Source organism: Sminthopsis crassicaudata, chromosome 2 (assembly GCF_048593235.1).
Source record: "Sminthopsis crassicaudata isolate SCR6 chromosome 2, ASM4859323v1, whole genome shotgun sequence".
In the NCBI taxonomy this organism is placed as follows: domain Eukaryota; kingdom Metazoa; phylum Chordata; class Mammalia; order Dasyuromorphia; family Dasyuridae; genus Sminthopsis; species Sminthopsis crassicaudata.
In genome coordinates, this window is record NC_133618.1 from 537,289,103 (window position 1) to 537,306,023 (window position 16,921).

The 16,921-nt window shown below is 44.6% G+C and overlaps 1 protein-coding gene across 1 annotated transcript in view; it reads left to right on the forward strand.

Moving 5' to 3' along the window:
* Positions 1–15,104, forward strand: part of CLN6 (CLN6 transmembrane ER protein) — a 33,203-nt gene extending 18,099 nt beyond the window's left edge. Inside the window, exons 3-7 of the mRNA XM_074294723.1 lie at positions 1,307–1,405; positions 4,070–4,258; positions 5,226–5,281; positions 11,791–11,913; positions 12,837–15,104. Of these exons, the coding sequence (XP_074150824.1) occupies positions 1,307–1,405; positions 4,070–4,258; positions 5,226–5,281; positions 11,791–11,913; positions 12,837–13,107 (738 nt within the window). The 3' untranslated portion in view covers positions 13,108–15,104. The remainder of the gene's footprint in view (positions 1–1,306; positions 1,406–4,069; positions 4,259–5,225; positions 5,282–11,790; positions 11,914–12,836) is intronic.
* The last annotated feature ends 1,817 nt before the right edge of the window (positions 15,105–16,921 follow it).

Here is a 16,921-nt window from a genome sequence, read left to right on the forward strand (position 1 = left end):
TATGATCTCTCTGGGATACAAGCCCAGTAGTAGCACTGCTAGGTCAAAGGGTATGCACAGTTTGATAACCCTTTGGGCATAGTTCCAAATTGCTCTCCAGAATGGCCGGATTCTTTCATAACTCCACCAACAATATACTAGTGCCCCAGTTTTCCCATATCCCCTCCAACATTCATCATTATATTTTTCTATTATCTTAGCCAATGTGAGATGTGTGAGGTGATACCTCGAAGTTGTTGTAATTTGCATTTCTCTCATCAATAGTGATTTAGAGCATTTTTTCATATGACTAGAAATGGTTTTAATTTCTTCTTCTAAAAATCCTGTTCATATCCTTTGATCCTTTATCAATTGGAGAATGATTGCCTTCACTTTTTATGTCTTTCTCTCTTCCAGAGAGTTATCCCATGTAAGAAAGAATATCATTTTAAAGGAAAAAAAAGAAAAAGAGTAAATAGAGGGAAACAATCAGGAAAATCAATATATTCCCCCCGCCAAAAAAAAAAAAAAAATCTGACAATGTGCAGAGTTACACATCTTTGAATCCCTTACTCTCTGTATAGGAGTTGGGGAAGGTGCCATCTCCTATCTTCTCTTTGTAATTTTGCAGCATTCACTCCTTACTTTTTGTAGTGTTGGTTCTTTTGTGGTATAATCATTGTGTACATTATGTTCTTTCATTCTTTGCTTCCTCCACTTTGTCCTCTTGCAACTTGTCCCATCGTGTGTTGCATCCATCTAGCATACCATGGCCTTCACATACCACCGTTTGCTTAGCCATTCCCTAGCAGATGCGTATCTCCATTGTTTTTACTTCTTTGATAGTACAGAAAGTGCTACTAAACCTTCCTTCACAAGGTGTATGTGTAAGCACTTTGGAAAGTCAACAGCAGCTTTTTTTACTCTTGCCTTTCCTTAGGCCCATGGTGTCCTTCTCTGTCATTGATATTGAAAGTATAAGACCACCCTGCAAACAGTGCCCTGTTTCATAGCAGTGCAGGTTGGGCTCAAGGAACCAAATCAGGGTCCTAGCACTTACATTTATGAACCTCTACACAAGGCTCAAATCTTCTAAGCCCCAACTTCCTCATTCATAAAATGAGAATTCATCTTACCTCTTCATGGTGTCATTGTTGTAATTTATAAACTTTGTTTCCTGCTCATTGAGTTGGGGTGGGAGAAGGAGGGATTTGGGCCTAAAGCAGAGAAGCATTAATGAAGAACTTCACAAGCTTCATGCATGTTGTTGTTTGGCTTAATAGAGAAAACTCAGAAGCCTCATGGACATCTCTTTTCTTTCCTGCAGATAGTTTTTCCTCTAGAGTGGTTTCCGTTGAACAAGCCCAGCGTGGGAGACTATTTTCATATGGCTTACAACGTCATCACACCATTTCTCTTACTCAAGGTAAAACCTAGAGACACAAAGGTCAGTCTTCCTTTGGAACAGCTCCCAGGCTCCACTGTGGGCATAGTACCAGTATGGTTGTTTGGAAGGAACAATAGAATTTCTGAGTGAAGTTCTGGGAGGAACTTCTGTTTTTTTGGCTCTGCCACTGATGTCAACTTCCCTAATATTAGAGAAGTTACTTCACTATTCTGATCTTCATATTGTTCATCTTTCTAATGGATATGATGTCCTATCTAGTTCATAGGAAAGTTAGTGAGGCTCTAACAAGATAATGGTTGTGAAAAGGATCTTTGAAAAGCTGAAAATGTTATGCAAAGACAATGAAATTATTACTAAGATGGAAAGAGAAACCATAAAAGCAAAGCTTATTCTTTAACACAGTCTATTAATAATTTTGCATAATATACCAGGAAGTCGAAAAATTTTATACCTTGCTCAAAAGACCAAGCTTATTTTTTGTTTGCATAGATTGCTTGATTTTTTTTGCAAAAAATACAGAAGTGCTGAGGGGGTATGAAGGAGCAAACAGATCTGGAGGGGCTAGACAAGAGAGATTTAAAACTTTCCAAAGAATGGTCTCTAATGAGCAAACGATGGAGCATTAGTCCTAAAGTCAGGAGTACCCAAATTCAAATCCAGTCTCAGACACTTAATACTAGTTGTGTGACCCTGGGCAAGTCACTTAACCTTAATTGCCTCAGCAAAACAAGTAAACAAACAGAAAAAAACGAAATCACTTCTATTTTAAAGCAATCTGGAGGTCTAGATTTAGACTGAGAGGAGCAAGGTATGAATCCTGACTTTGCTCCTTACTATCTAGGTCAGTAGAATAACCTCTCTAATCTTCATTTCTCTGTGAAGTGAGGAGGTTAGATGAGATGATTTCTGAGGCCCTTTTCAGAATCTCACAGGTGGAACGGACTTAGGCTAACCCATCCCTGACTCAGGGTCCTCCTTGCCATTTTCCTAGCAAATGGGGGCCTAGCCTTCTATTAAATACCTTTGGGAAAGGGAAGGCACTTGTTCCATCCTAAAATAGTTCTCATTGTTAGGACACTTTTCTGTACAACCAGCCTGAGTCTGGCTTCTCTGGAACTCCCATGTGTTGCTTCTGGTTCTGTTTCTGGAACCTAGAAGAGCAAGCCGATCTTTCCTACACCCAGCAGCTCTTTGGATCTTGTCTTTATTTATTACATCCTCCCGCCTTCTTTTTAGATCAAACACCTCTAGTTTCTAAAACAGATATCATATGGCATGGTCTCAGGTGCTCTTCCTATTCTCCATGCCCACCTTTGCACACAATCTAGGTTATCAATGCCCTTCCTAAGATGTGGCATCTGCAACCACCCATCATACCATGTGAAACAGCAACCCTTTATTAAGCACCTGCTATGTGCTAGGAGGTAGCAGGAGGGATACCTCCCTCAGACTGAGAACTCCTTGAGAGCAGGAAGATAGGTCTGGAAGAGGGAGAACATTATAATGTGCGGTTTAAAAACCCCACTACTCATCACTGGGAGAAAGTTGGTACCCTGTCCCAGGAAACCAGGTCCCAGGACAGAAGATCTTCTCTTCTCTTCCTAAAACAGGATCTGTAGAGTGAAGGTTCTCTACCCAATCCCCATTACCAGTCCATCCTCACACAGATGAACAGAGAAACAGAGTAAGAGAGACAGACAGACACACACACACACACACACACACAGCACAACCACCCACTTCCTTCTTACTCTTATTGGTACCTCAAGATGAAATTTAATTAAATTCCCTTTCATCTCTGTCTTTGAACCTATTGTTGAGAATAATATATAGTACTTATTTTCCAGAAGCTACAAGGAGAAACCGACACAAGAACACACTTGTTTACCTGAAGAATAATTAGTGAATCACACAAGACAATGTGGAATCACTTGTAAAACTGAATGTAATGAAGGGAGGCAATTATGCTCATCTTCCTACTTTGTCTCCCCATATTGATAAGGAAAAGAAAAACAAAACTTTGTCCAATAAATAACAAATTTCCATAGTCAAGCAAAAAGGGCTTGTTGAATTTTAAAAGCCCTTCCAATTCTAAATATGTGAACTTAAAGATCAGTATGTATGGTATAAGGAAGTCAAGTGCTAAGAGACGAGACCTCAGTTGGGGAAGGTAAGGGAAAGCTGGAGTTTTCAGGAAAGGCTTCATGGAAATGAGACTGAAGAACAATGTTTAAACAAGCAGAAATGGGTAAGGAGGCCATTCAGGGGAGAAAGATAACCTTGTACAACATGGTTTAGAGATATGGATGAGTAGGTCATGCTCTGGGGACATTTACTTTGGGATTTTAGAGTTTTGGGTAGAGGTTTTTTGGTTATGTTTTTGTTTTTTAACTTAAAAAAATAAAGAATACATTTTTCTCTCTTCCCCATTCTTCCCTTTGAAAAAGAAACAAAAAACAAACCCTTGTATAATATGCATAGTCAAGCAAAAAGAAAGCTTCCCACATTGTTCCTAGCCAAAAAATAAAGGACATATTACTTTGGAAATATGGAAGGTTTTTGAGCTTTGAGTAAGAAACCTGAGTGAGAGTGATCAATCAAGATCATCCATCAAAGGCCGGAACTGGCTCTTGGAGGGTGTTTCCTGGCAGGAAGTGCTGAGTAGCTGGTTCTAAATTGCAGCTCATTGAAAGGTCCCCCAAGACCCTGCCTCGCTCCATCGTGTATGTCAGCATCATCACCTTCATCATGGGCTCGAGCATTCACCTGGTGGGAGACTCTGTGAACCACCGCCTGATCTTCAGTGGCTATCAGCACCACCTGTCTGTGCGTGAGAACCCAATCATCAAGAACCTGAAGCCAAAGACCCTGGTGAGGAAGTCTCCCTTCAGGTCATTGCTTTCCCCTCAACAAGAAATTACCTCAGGTAGCATCCAGTATTTCATCATTAGAAGTACTTTTACACACAACATGTGGAGGGAAGTATGCTTCATTTTGCACCATAATCACCCTTGAAGTCCTTTGTCCCAAGTAGTCACCGCCTTACTCCACCTTCCTGACTACCATTACTGATGAGTTTCAAGCACTCGGAGGGAAAGGGGTGTGGGGTGGAGTTGTAAAGACTTGTAATCCCCAATCCTTGTAGAGGCTGATGCTGGGGATCACCTGAGCTCAGGAGTTTCAAACTGCCATAGATCTCAAGCTGATGGGGTACCCTCAGTAGATCTGTGGCCATCATAGTGAGTCCCTAGTAGTGGAGGGCCACCAGGACCTAAGGAGGTGAGAACCAGCCCATGTCAGAAAAACGGAGCAGGTTAAACTTTTGTACAACCATTATCAGGGCTGGGCCTGTGAGTGGCCACTCTATTCTCAGCATGGGCAAGGTAAAGAGATCCAATCTCAAAAAAACAAGAACAACAATATGAGAGATGGGAGTGCATGCATTTGAGCTCCAAATTCTGAGCTCACAAATTACACTTTGGGCCCAAATTTTGGTATTCAGCCTTCATAAATTCTTTAGAATTGTGTTTTAGGAAAAGAAGTCATTATCTCCCATTCACACTGGACCACAAATTATCTTATCAAATTAGAGGGAAAGGCCCTGAAAAAATATACAGATAAGGTACCACAGAAGGCCGCAAGAAGGAAGAAAATGTCTATAGCCAGTCTCATGGAATGAGGCTATTTTGGAACAGGAAGAGATGGGTACTAAAAGTACTCCAGAATCCCATCATGCTCAGCTTCATCATTTTGCCAAATAATGAGCTTACTTCTGAGAGCTGCCTTTAAGGGGCCTGAGTAGGTATGTATAACAGAGTTTATTTTCTTTTCCCTGCAGATTGACTCCTTTGAGCTACTTTACTACTACGATGAATATCTAGGGCACTGCTTGTGGTGAGTATATATAGCCTGGTGGTTTGAGGGTCAGGATGGGGTTCACAGCATGTATATAGCACAGGACTCCCAGAATTGTCCCCATCTCTCTGACAGGCCCTTCACTTCTGTAAATGATGTTATCAGTGCTGCTCCCCAGTACCCATGGGTGGTCACTAGAGGGCAGCAAGAGGCTTTCTTCAATCTCCCAGGGTTAGGGCTGCCGACTGCTACTCAATGGGGGGGGTGGGAAGGAAGGGGAGTAGGTTTGGGATGAAAGAGAGATTTCATGTGCCACACTATAACACTGTCCTATCCCCACCCCCCACCCCCTCAGCTTTAAGATTACTCTTGAGTGGCATCAGATGCACAGAAAATCTCCTCCCTCTTGGCTTGTGGGGATGTTGGTAAATAAAGATGATCTGCATGTGACTTTATGTACAGAGGGATGAGTTAAGGGCCAGTGGGTGAGGCTAGCATGGGCCATGCTGTATAGAGAGAATACACACAACTAGATTCAGAATCCAGAAAGGCTGAGCCCCACAGCTAAGTGGTGGAGGCGGGGTAGGGCAGGAGGCTCCTTGCTGCTGTTTAGAGCAGATTATCTATGTCAGGCTTTGACTTGGAGGACCACAAGCAGTCACAAGACTCCCCACGGTGGTCTGAACCAGATTAAACTGTAATTGGGAAATGATTAATAAAATAAATTTAAAAACAATAAAATGTAGGTAATGCTAATTTATAGCTTTCTAAGCCATTGTGACCTACAGGGATCCATTTCTATTTGAATTTGACTGCATCAGGCTGTGCTACATAACAGTGGCTGGACCTTCTTCCCCCTGCTAGTGAACAGTTACTTTATTCCACTCTCCTTGATTTCCTATTATTACATCCCCCAAGCTCCAAACAACCTATTTTCCCACACTCCTCAACCCCTGCCTTCCACATCCACCACAGGTAATTTGGTTTCCTACTACTGAGAAGATTGTGGTTATATATTATAAGAATCACCTCCTCCATCCCAGTGCCTTCAGCCAGCCCTGCTTCTTCTTCCTTATGACTCAGAGAAAGAGGCTTCCCTATTCCACCTCACCATCCTTTCTGCTCCATCAGTCATTCTCTTGTAGACATATTCAATCTCCTTTTTCATTGGGTCCCTCCCATCTTTGTACAAAGCTACTTAAGTCTTCTTCCCAGTCCTTAAACAAAATTTCCCCTGCGTCCATCTATCCCTTCAAATTACCATCTTCTCTCTCTTCCCTTTTACCCGTATAGTTTCCATCTGATGCATAGACTTCTTCCCTGCCGTTTCATTCCTTTATCACTTGCATTCAGACTACTTTTCCTACCAGTCTCCAGAAACTTCTGACTAGATCCAGTGGCTTTTCTCAGCTCTCATCCTCACCTATCACCTCTTGCTTCTCTCTCTCTCTCTCTTGCTTTCATGACATCTTAGATTCTCTTGATTTTCCTCCTCTCTCTTTAGGTCTTCTGCCCATTTTCCCCAGCCCACTAACAGGCATTCCACAGTTCTCTGACTTTCTTTCTCTCTTCTCCAGTCTCATTCACCCTCACAAGGTCAGTTGCCAACTGTATATGGAATACCTCCCTAAACCTTGCTCTTTTTGGAGTTCACACACCTCAATTTCTTGCTATAGACTAGATAGCTGCACTTGAATCACCATTCGGTACTTCAAACCCAACAGTACTGAAACAGAATCTAATGTTTTCCTATCGAAACCTAATCTTTTCTGAGTGCTCTATTTTGGTTGATTGTACCCAGGGGGGAGGGTTCCAGACTCAGTATTATCTGGAATTTCTCTCTCAAACTAGTTGCTGAGTTGTATTAACTTTACCTCTAACTCAAAAAAAAAAAAAAAAAAAAAAAAACAACCTTTCTCTTCCTAACACTACCACTGGAGGACATTCTTCATTATATCCTACTTGAATTGTTTCATTGCCAACTCCTCCCCCAAATCTGACTTAAAGTTGCTGATAAATTAGTTTGACACATCTCCCTCATCTGCTCAGAACCCATTGCCCACCGAATAAAATCCAAAATAATCTATCATTCAAGGCTTTCTACAGTCTAGTATCATCTCACTTTTTACATTCTTATCTTGCACTTTGGTTCTAGCCAAATATCCCTTATAAATGTTCTATATGCCTTTGCTCTTGTTGTTTACCTACAATACCCTTTACTCAGTCTCTATGGGAACCTACATTTTAAAAGTCTCTTAATGGAGTCTATGACTAAAAAAAAAAAACATTTTGGTAACTTTCAATAATAATTGGTTTCCTTTGTAATCCTATTTATTGTTTTTTTCTACATTTAAAAACATTCTGAAATTGCCTCCAAAAATTTCACTAGACTGCCAAAGGGATATGTAACATAAGAAAGGTTAAAAATTTCTGCTTTTTGAAGACCAGTTCTTATATCTCCTCCATGATGATACCTTCTCTAATTGCCCTTGGCTTATACTGGCTAGCTCTCATCTTGTATTAGAGTTACTTATCTGTGATCAGTATATTTCCCTCCTGGCTTGTAAGCACCAGGAACCAACTCTTGTGAATCTGATGTGCTGTGCTACCTCTAGAGGGAGCTTAATAAATGTTTTTGTTTGTTTGTTTGTTTGTTTTGTAGTATTTTACTTTTCCCCAGTTATACATAAAAACAATTTTTAACATTCTTTATTAAAATTTGAGTTCCAAATTCTCTCCCTTCTTCCCTCCCCAGTCTCGCCCATTGAGAAGGCAAGCAATTTGATAAAGATAATACTTGTGTAGTCATGTAAACATTTATATATTAGTCATGTTGTAAAAGAAAACATAGATCAAAAAAAATCTTTAAAAGTTTTTTTTTTTTTTTAAGTATGCTTCAATCTATATTCAGATACCTTTTTTTCATTATAAGTGCTTCAGAGTTTCCTTGGATCTTTGTATTGCTGAGAATAACTAAGTCATTCACAGCTGATCATCTTAAAATATTGCTGTTACTTTGTACATAGTACATTTCACTTTACATCAGCTCATGTAACTCTATCCAAGTTTTTTTTTCTGAAAGCATTCTGCTCATCATTTCTTATAGCACAGTAGTATTCCATCTCAGTCACATAGCACATTTTGTTCAGCCATTCCCCAATTGATGAGTGTTCTCGAAATTTACAATTCCTTGCCACCGGAAAAGAATTGCTATAAATAATTTTGAACATATAGGTCCTTTTTCTCTTTGTTTTTTTATTTCTTTTGGGAGACAGACTTAGCAGTGGTATTATGGCTGGGTCAAAAAGTATACATAGTTTGATAGCCCTTTGGGCATATTTCAAATTGCTCTACAGAATGGTTGAATCGATTCACAACTCCACCAATAATGCATTAATGTTGAATTTTTCCCATATCCCCTCCATCATTTGTCATTTTTTTTTCTGTCCTGTTAGTCAATCTAATAGGTATGAGGTAGTACCTGAGAATTATTTTAATTTGAATTTTTCCTATCAGTACTTAGAGATTTTTTTAATGACTATAGATATCTATGCTATTTCATCTGAAAATTGTTAATCTTTTGATCATTTGTCAATTGGGAAATGGCTCATTAAATATTTCTTTTAATTGAGTGGCTAGCCAGAAGGTCTCCTTCTGAGTCCTACTCCACCCCAGAAGCACACAATTGTAGGATGCTTATTTCACAGAAGAAAAAACAGATCCATTGCGCAGTGCCAGAGCCATAACTGGACTTTTGAGGTACCTAACTCTCTTCCCTGTGTTCTTTCAACCAGAGAAGCTACAAAGATAAATAAGGTGAGGTTCTTGGTCTTGTGGCACCTTTGAGCTAGTAGGGAGATCCAAAGGGCAGAGAGCATCATTGGCTGAATCGTAGAAGCATACAGTTGTTTAGAGGGCTGTGCACTTGCTACAGACCAAGGGAAGCTCAGGAAGGTATCAGGATTTGTTTCCATAGGGGTGGTCACTCTTTGTTGCTCCTTGATGTCTGTGGGTTTACTGATTCCATGCACATAGCACAGTGTGTTTCGGGAGGCCTGCTTTGAGAACATTTAATGCCTCTAACTCCAAAGCAACAGCAGAACGTTCTGAGTGGGCTCTGAAATGTGTTCTGGAAGGATACAGAAAGAGACAGCATGAGAGGGGGAGGGAAGAAAGAGGGAGGGGGAGCAGGTATAGGCCAACCATATGAGAGAAGAAGATTGAAAGGAAGTGTGACACACTGCATGAAACAGGGAGATGAAAGGAGAGCATGTGTGATTGTGGGTGGGTGAGGGAGAAGGCATGTGGGGGTGCTAAAGAGGAGAGATGGTGGATCAGAGATTTCCATATTGGTCCAAATATAGGCTACATCCCTGACGTAAATGGCTTCAAAAAGAATAGATACAGATACATAGATAAAAATATACATACACATCTATACATTGAAAAGTGAATGTTTTTTTAATCACATCAATATATTGAAACTGAAATGAAGGGGATACTAGGACCCTGAAAACAGGAAAGATCTGCTTCTCTAGAACACTAGTAGCAAGGGGGCCATAATTCCAGGTTGCCCTTAGGTTTTATGTAAGCCAGATTTGGAGAAAATTTTCTTATATTTAGACCAATAGAAGGATGTGGGTGTGCCAAGATCGAGTGAGAAAGTGAGGTTAGAGAAGATCTGAGCAGGCACAGCATCAGTTTGAAGGCTGCCACAGATCTTGCTCCTTTCAATTTATTTCTGCCCTGGTCACAACCCTGCCTGACTGACCTAGATCCCCTTTCTTCACACTGTTGATCCCTGCCTTCCTAGTCAATTTTTCTGGCCAACATAAGGCCAGGGATCATTTGGGGTGGAAAGGAGGAAAAGGGGGGGTAGAGAAAAAGGAGAAGGAAAAAGAGTGTGTGTTATGTGTGATGTATGTATGTGTTCATGCTTGTTGTAAAAATAATTGTATAAGGCACCATTCAGAGACCATTTTATGGTATTATGATGCCTTTTCTGAACTATATGGGACTTCGCCAAATCTTTCTGGATCCTTCCTTAGGAGGCCAGGTCATTTAAGGTAATGGTTTCCAAAGTAGAGCTGTGTCACAGCCAGTTACGACCACATTCTCTTCAACATTTCCCCATTATTTTTCCCTTTCACCTGTGGCCTCCTGCAAGGCTGTCTTGAGTCTGGATAGTCTGTGGGAGGTTCAGACCCATCGAGACTAGCAACTACAGCTGTTCATGAGAATCCCCTCTCTCCCTATACACCTGTCTATCCCCCCAGTCACTTTAAAGCAGGTTCTGCATCTTGGGCATAAGGGATCATCCCAACCCACTTAAGTTTAGATTTTTGGAGTGAAAATAAGGAGTAACATAGAATGTGTAGGTATGGAAGGGTGACATTTATATGCCCCCTTCAACTCACCCCTATTTCACATTTCCCTACTTCTGTTGAGTACTCCATCAGGTTTGTAGCCCAAGTACTCTCTTGCATGCTCTCTTACTAACTCTCTCTTCTCTTCCTTTCTCCCTTTTTCCCTCCCAAGCCCATTTGATAATCACTTATCAAATCTTGTCCTTTCCATTTCTACAAATTTCAAATAAATCTTCATTTTTCAGTAATTTCCACCTATTGTTCTTAGTTCTGAGAAAAATTCAACAAATTTATTTGACAGACACCTATTTAGCATCATGGGGTTGAGTCAGACTAAGCTATTGGCTGCCACATCACACTATTAATTCACATTGAAATACCAAATATCTCTAGTCGTATCTTTTCTAAGGTAAGCATGTCCAGTTCTTCTGATATTTATATGATATAAACTCCATTTTTAGTCTATAAACCTGCATAAACTGTTTTCTAACTATGCTCACTTTACCTTTCTCCTTCTGGGTTGATTTTTTTTTTTTTTTCTTAAGCATAGGACTTCCTATTAAAGTTCATCCTATTAGATTTGTCTCATTGCCCCAGTGACAGGATCTTTTTGGGTCCTGATTCTGCCATCCATTGTATTAGCTCTTCTTCCCAAGCCCTTGTTATCTGGAAATCTGGATTAAAAAGCCATTCACCTTTTCATCTATGTGGACAGAGCAGGGGCAGAGCTTTGTTCTCCACTATTGGAGGCTCCCTTCCATGGGTTACTCTTTGGCTCTAGGCATTCAGCCAGCTTTGATTCCTTTTAACTCTGATGTCTCTCTATCTTGTGATCCACATGGATATCACGCGAGACTTTGTCAAATGTTTTGCCTATCCAGGATCCCATTTCTGGGGCATTTTCCTGAAGGGGAAGGTAACTTTGAATCCTCCCCTATTTGTTAGGCCCAAGAGAGAGCTATTGACTTGCTTTTCTGTAATAAAGGGAAAGGGATCTTTTTTGAGCTCTCATGTTCTAAGAGGCCAAAGGCACATGGCAGCCCCTGCCCTCCAGGACATTCCTGAGCTTTTTTTTCATTCAGAGCATTTACTCCTTTACTGGGCTGTAGGAGTAGAGGCCCTGGCTGGGACTATGTCCTGCTGCAGGTGGGACAGGCTCTGAGGCTCTGGCATTTCTTTCAGGTATATCCCCTTCTTCCTCATCCTTTTCATGTACTTCAGTGGCTGCTTCACCACGGCCAAGAAAGAGAGCAGGATGCCCCGGTCAGCTCTGCTCCTGTTGGGTCCCAGCAGCCTGTACTACTGGTAAGTGGGGCAGCCGCTCTCTGGGGAGGACCTGGGCACAGCTGTTCTGTGAGGGGGCATCCCCCAAACGCCCTCCAAGAACACCCCAAGTCAGGGAAGGGCTTGACCCACGGTAGTGGTGTCTCGCTCTGTTGGGGGGGGGTCATTAAGGAAGCACAAGGACAGGTTCTGTCTTCAGTTGGCTTAGTCTTTTATTGTGAATTCAATATAAAAGAGATAATTAAGTACTAAGCTGCAGCACTGGTCAGGATTGGAACCATTTGTGTTGCAGAAAGCTAGCCCTTAGGGGAGGCCTCCAGGTAAGAAACGATGGTCAGAGGCCTCTCATGTATTCTGATGTTGTGAGGTTGGGGCTTTGAGGGAGGAGTTAGAGGCCCAGGCCTCGGGTTCGAATCCCAGTTTTGTGATTTGCTGCCTGGACAATCTTAGTCACTTCACTGCTCTGAGCACATGTCCCTCTATCTGTATAATGTGGAGCTATGCTCAGCCTCTAAGATCCCTTCATCTCTGACTGTGTGAGCTTTAATTAGCATTTAGATCCACAAAGGAAGAGGAGAAAAGGCTCTCTTCTTGGGGACCCTGGCAAAGGCCTTGTGGTGGGGTCACACTCAGGGCTTTGGCCACCCCTGCCCCAGATTAGAATGCCAAATATAGTGCAAGCTCCATGGGGCTGGTTTGGGTTTTCCAGGTGGCTGCACGGCCTTTTTCTCTTTGAGTTTGACACTGTTACTTTAGAGCCACGTGTCTTGAGTCTCGGTCCCTTAGAGACTGGGGGCATGCTTTATTTCCCTGACCCAAATTTGTTCTTCAGGAAAATTCAGGGGAATTCAGATGCCTCTGAAGGCCCTGGTCCATGGTGGGGGGTGGGGGCTCTGAGGAGAATAGTCTTCTGACTTCTTGTCTGTCTCCCTGGGGAACCCGAGGTATCTGGTCACTGAAGGGCAGATCTTCATCCTCTTCATCTTCACCTATTTCGCCATGATGGCATTTGTGATGCACCAGAAACGGAAGCGTCTCTACTTAGACAGCAACGGACTCTTCCTCTTCTACACCTTCTTCTTCACGCTCCTGTTTGTGGCCCTGTGGGTGCTGTGGCTGTGGAATGATCACACGCTCAGGAAGAAGTACCCCGGCGTCATCTACATTCCAGAACCTTGGGCCTTCTACACCCTCCATATCAGCAGGCGCCTTTGACTTCCTCAGGCCCCCAGCTGAGAGGGTTTGTGGGGGGGGGGGATTTGGGGTGAGCCGGCTGTTGGGAAGAAGCCTTCCCCAACAAAGCAAAGCGTGCTTCCCTCTGCCCTTCCTCCTCACCCCACCCCCACAAGTGGGCTTTGTGGTGTGTGTGTGTGAATTGTTAGGTATCCACATTTTGTTTTGTTTGCTCTTTTCAGGCTTGGGTTTATTTTTAGGAAACACAACATCACAGGACTAAGAATGGGCCTTATTCAGGGCCTTGCGGGTGTGCTGTGTTTGTGCTATGTGTTGTGATTGTAAAAGCTGGCCGACAAGTGGCTCCTGGGAGGGACCCTGGCCAGGGTGGCCTGACGTAGAAGGGTTGGGGGCACCCTTGGCTTCAGAATCATCATCCTTCCGCCACACCCCATCAGGGCTAGCCTGAGCTCTCAATGCTCTCCTCCATCAGCCATTCACAGGAGGGTAGAGAAGCACTGACCAGAGCTCAAGTGCTCTTCACTCATCTCAGCCTTGGTCCCGCCAGAGCTGGAAATGCTTGGGGAGGGAGGCTGGGCCAGCACCCATTTGTAAAGAGGAGGGATGAGGTCCCATCCCCTGGCAGAAATTACTTTTTTGCTTGGAGTCTTGGCTCCCTTCCAGGATTCTGGTCCCACTCTCTTACTGACAGCAATTGGGCAGTAAGGTGACTACCTAGCTCCAAGTGACCCATGAGCCAGCCCCTTCCAAGGATCCAGCCCTCCCCCTCCTTGGTTAGGAGTAAGGTGGGGAGTGGGGAGTAGGGATGAAAAGGACTCTGTAGAGTTCCTCCTCAACCCCATCAGCAGCTGGATCCTGTGATGGATTTCTTTTTAACCTTCATGGACTTTTGATTTGGCAGAAGAGTCTCCCTAGGACTCCTTGCAGAAGAGACTCCCTGTGACACCCCTAGGATGGGGGTGACCCTGTGTTCTCTAAGGCTCTCATGGGCCCTCCCACGCTGGAAAGGTGATGAGTTGTGCTACTGAGTCTAAGGACCAGCCGGTCCAAGTCTGGAGAAGAGCTCCGAGCATAAGGCCACTTAGCAACTCATTTATCTTTTTGTGACCATGGCTCCTAGTAAATGCAAGGTGTGAGGAGCGTGGAATGTGATGATGCTCATGATATCTCATATCTTTGGATGCAAATCATCTGAGTTCCAGGCAAGTGAGCCTTGCCTCTGCCCCTCCTGCCTGGGGGAGCTTGGGAGGTTCTGGAGGCAATCCTGGAAGCTGAGGGACCACGTGGCTGGCTGCTGTCCAGCCCAAGGATACCTGGAGGATCAGGACAAGCAAGGGGATGTAACCCTTCCTCCTATGGAAACTATTCTTGATAGTTCTACATGAGAAAAGTGGTGTAAGCCCTCTTTTCAGCCTAACCCAAACTTGAAATAGGATATCTAATCTAGACTCAGTGCTCACTCTCTTATTCCATGGAAACTTGGGGTAGGGGAGTGAGGTTTCTACCTTCCTCGTTCATCCTGACTCTTTCGGGATACACTTAGGCAGCTACACGTCAACCTGAGAAAGGTATAGGGAATGGGGGTAGAGAAGAGGCGGGATTCCAGGAAGGGCTGGATTTTTAGCTAAGGTGGGCACTCACCCTTTGCCTACCTTTTTGTAGCCTTGCACCCTATGATCAACTCAGTGGCCTCAGGCTTCCTTCCTAGGAATCATGTCCCATCTAAAGGCAGGATTCTTTCCTGTGCTGCTGGTCAGAGCCTCTCCCCTGCCTTGTCCTTCCCATGCAAGGCAAGGGCCTGACCCAGATGCTGCAAGGGCTCTCCCTCCCCTTCCGATTCTACTCGGGTCATCTATGCCCTGACAGGGGTTCCCCTTATCTAAGAGCACATTCGGGCCCCAAGACCGGATGATTCCTCCCATATGTACAGATGCACTGCTCCTGCCCCTAACTAAATATCTTGGCAGCCATGGCTGTAGTTAATGGAGTCTTAAATAAATGTGTGTTCTTGAGTCAGACCTGGAAAAGACTGGTGTTTCTTACTGTGAGATCTTGGAAGTGGCTGGGAAGGACTTCCTGCCTGGGGCACCCTCATCTCTTCCCTCCCCCCAAAATGGACACTGGCTGAGACAGGAAGTGCTTCTCCCACCATCCTAAAACACTTTCCTGGAAGGCACTTACAGTTCTCGTCAGTCCTCCAGAGGAGGAGCCTCCTCAGCAGTTGGGAAGGCAGGAAGCCATCTTGCTTGGCTGGCGGTCCCAGGGGGCTGGTAGTGGAGAAGTAGAGGCAATGCCAGTTGTGCAGAAGGGGCTCGGACGGTTTTGTGCTGCTGAGTTTGCACAGGTCTTGTGTTTGCCCTCTCACTCCTCAGGGCAAACAGCCTGTCTTTGTTATGTCTCTGTGCCCACCCACAGAGCCAGAGGCCAAGGCTGAAGTGCCATCTTGGGGACTCAAAAGTTGCCCGCTGGTGATATTTCCCAAGGGCCGTGAAGTGAAGCCAAACTTGGGGTATTGAGTCTGAGGGCAGATGGGCAAAGCAAGGAGGTCGCGGACTCGCCGCCTCTGTGTTCTGGGCAGCTAACTGCCGCTCTCCTCCGGTGCTCGGGCGTCCTCCCAGATGGGGAAGCTGAGGCACAGCTCCAGACCTGGAAGCCAGAAGACCAGGGTCCCAAACCTTGGTTCCGGGGGCATTTGTCTGAGCTCAATAAGGACTTCCTACTTTTAAGTTGTAGCGTTTGGAACAAAATCCTCTTATGCGCCTTAAAGTACTATTATAAATGTATGTCAGAGTTTGTACCATGCTTCACCACTCACACGATCCCATAACCACCCTAGAAGCTAAAGGCTATCTCTGAACTCCACCTTGGAGACAGGGCTCCTTCCGAGCTGTGCTCCCTCTCCATTCCAGCTTGTCACCCAACCAGGACCAGCCATCAGGCCCCTCCAACGGGTGGAGGTGTGCAGGGGCGGCGAGAACGGGGAAGGGATGGGCCCTGAGTCGCCCACCTCCGCGGCCCCCCTCCGCCCTAGGATGGCGTTAGCCGCGCCTGGTTCACTCACCAACCCCAGTTGGGGATCACGGCCGGACCGCAGGTTTGGGCAGCCACGCGGAGGGCGCGGACTTGTCTCCAGCACAGCTGCACCTGCCTCGTGTCCCACCCGGCTCTGTTCTGCTCCCAGGCGTCCAGCCCCGGGAAGGCGGGCAGGAGGCAGCTGCGTTCTGCAGGAGCTGACTGGTTTGTTGTGGCGCGGGCCTCGGCAGAGTGCGTGGGACAGCCAGCGGTGGCGATCCTATATCACCCACCTGTGCCTTTTCCAAGCCCACCTTCACCTTCGCCGCCCCTGGAGTGTGTCCCCGACTCCTCCCTCTCCCTCTGCCCCGGAGCCGCCCGGCTGTCTGGGTCTCTGCCCCCCCCTTATTCTCTGCCATAAGTCTCTTGATTCCCATCTGTCCTCACGCAGGTGCCAAGTGATGCTCTTAAAGCACGCGTCATTTACTCAGCAAAGTTCTGTGGTTCCCTAGTGAACTTAAAACCAAATACAATTTCCTTTTAAAATGTCCTAGTTTTGTGTAAGGTCTGCCCCATACGCCATCATTAGTCCAGTTATAGTGTATATGATGTATAAATAAGCATGCACACACGGTGGGGGAGGGGAGAGGGTGCTCCCTTTATACTAATAAATAATCTGGGATAAAAAGCTTGGAAAGCCACTCCTCAAGGGCACCGAAATCCTCTCCAAACACAGAAGGTGGCTGGAGGCAGAGACAGCTAGCGTTAGTTCTGCACAACCCATCACTGACAGTCAGCCCTGAAGAGACACCGAGACCTGTCC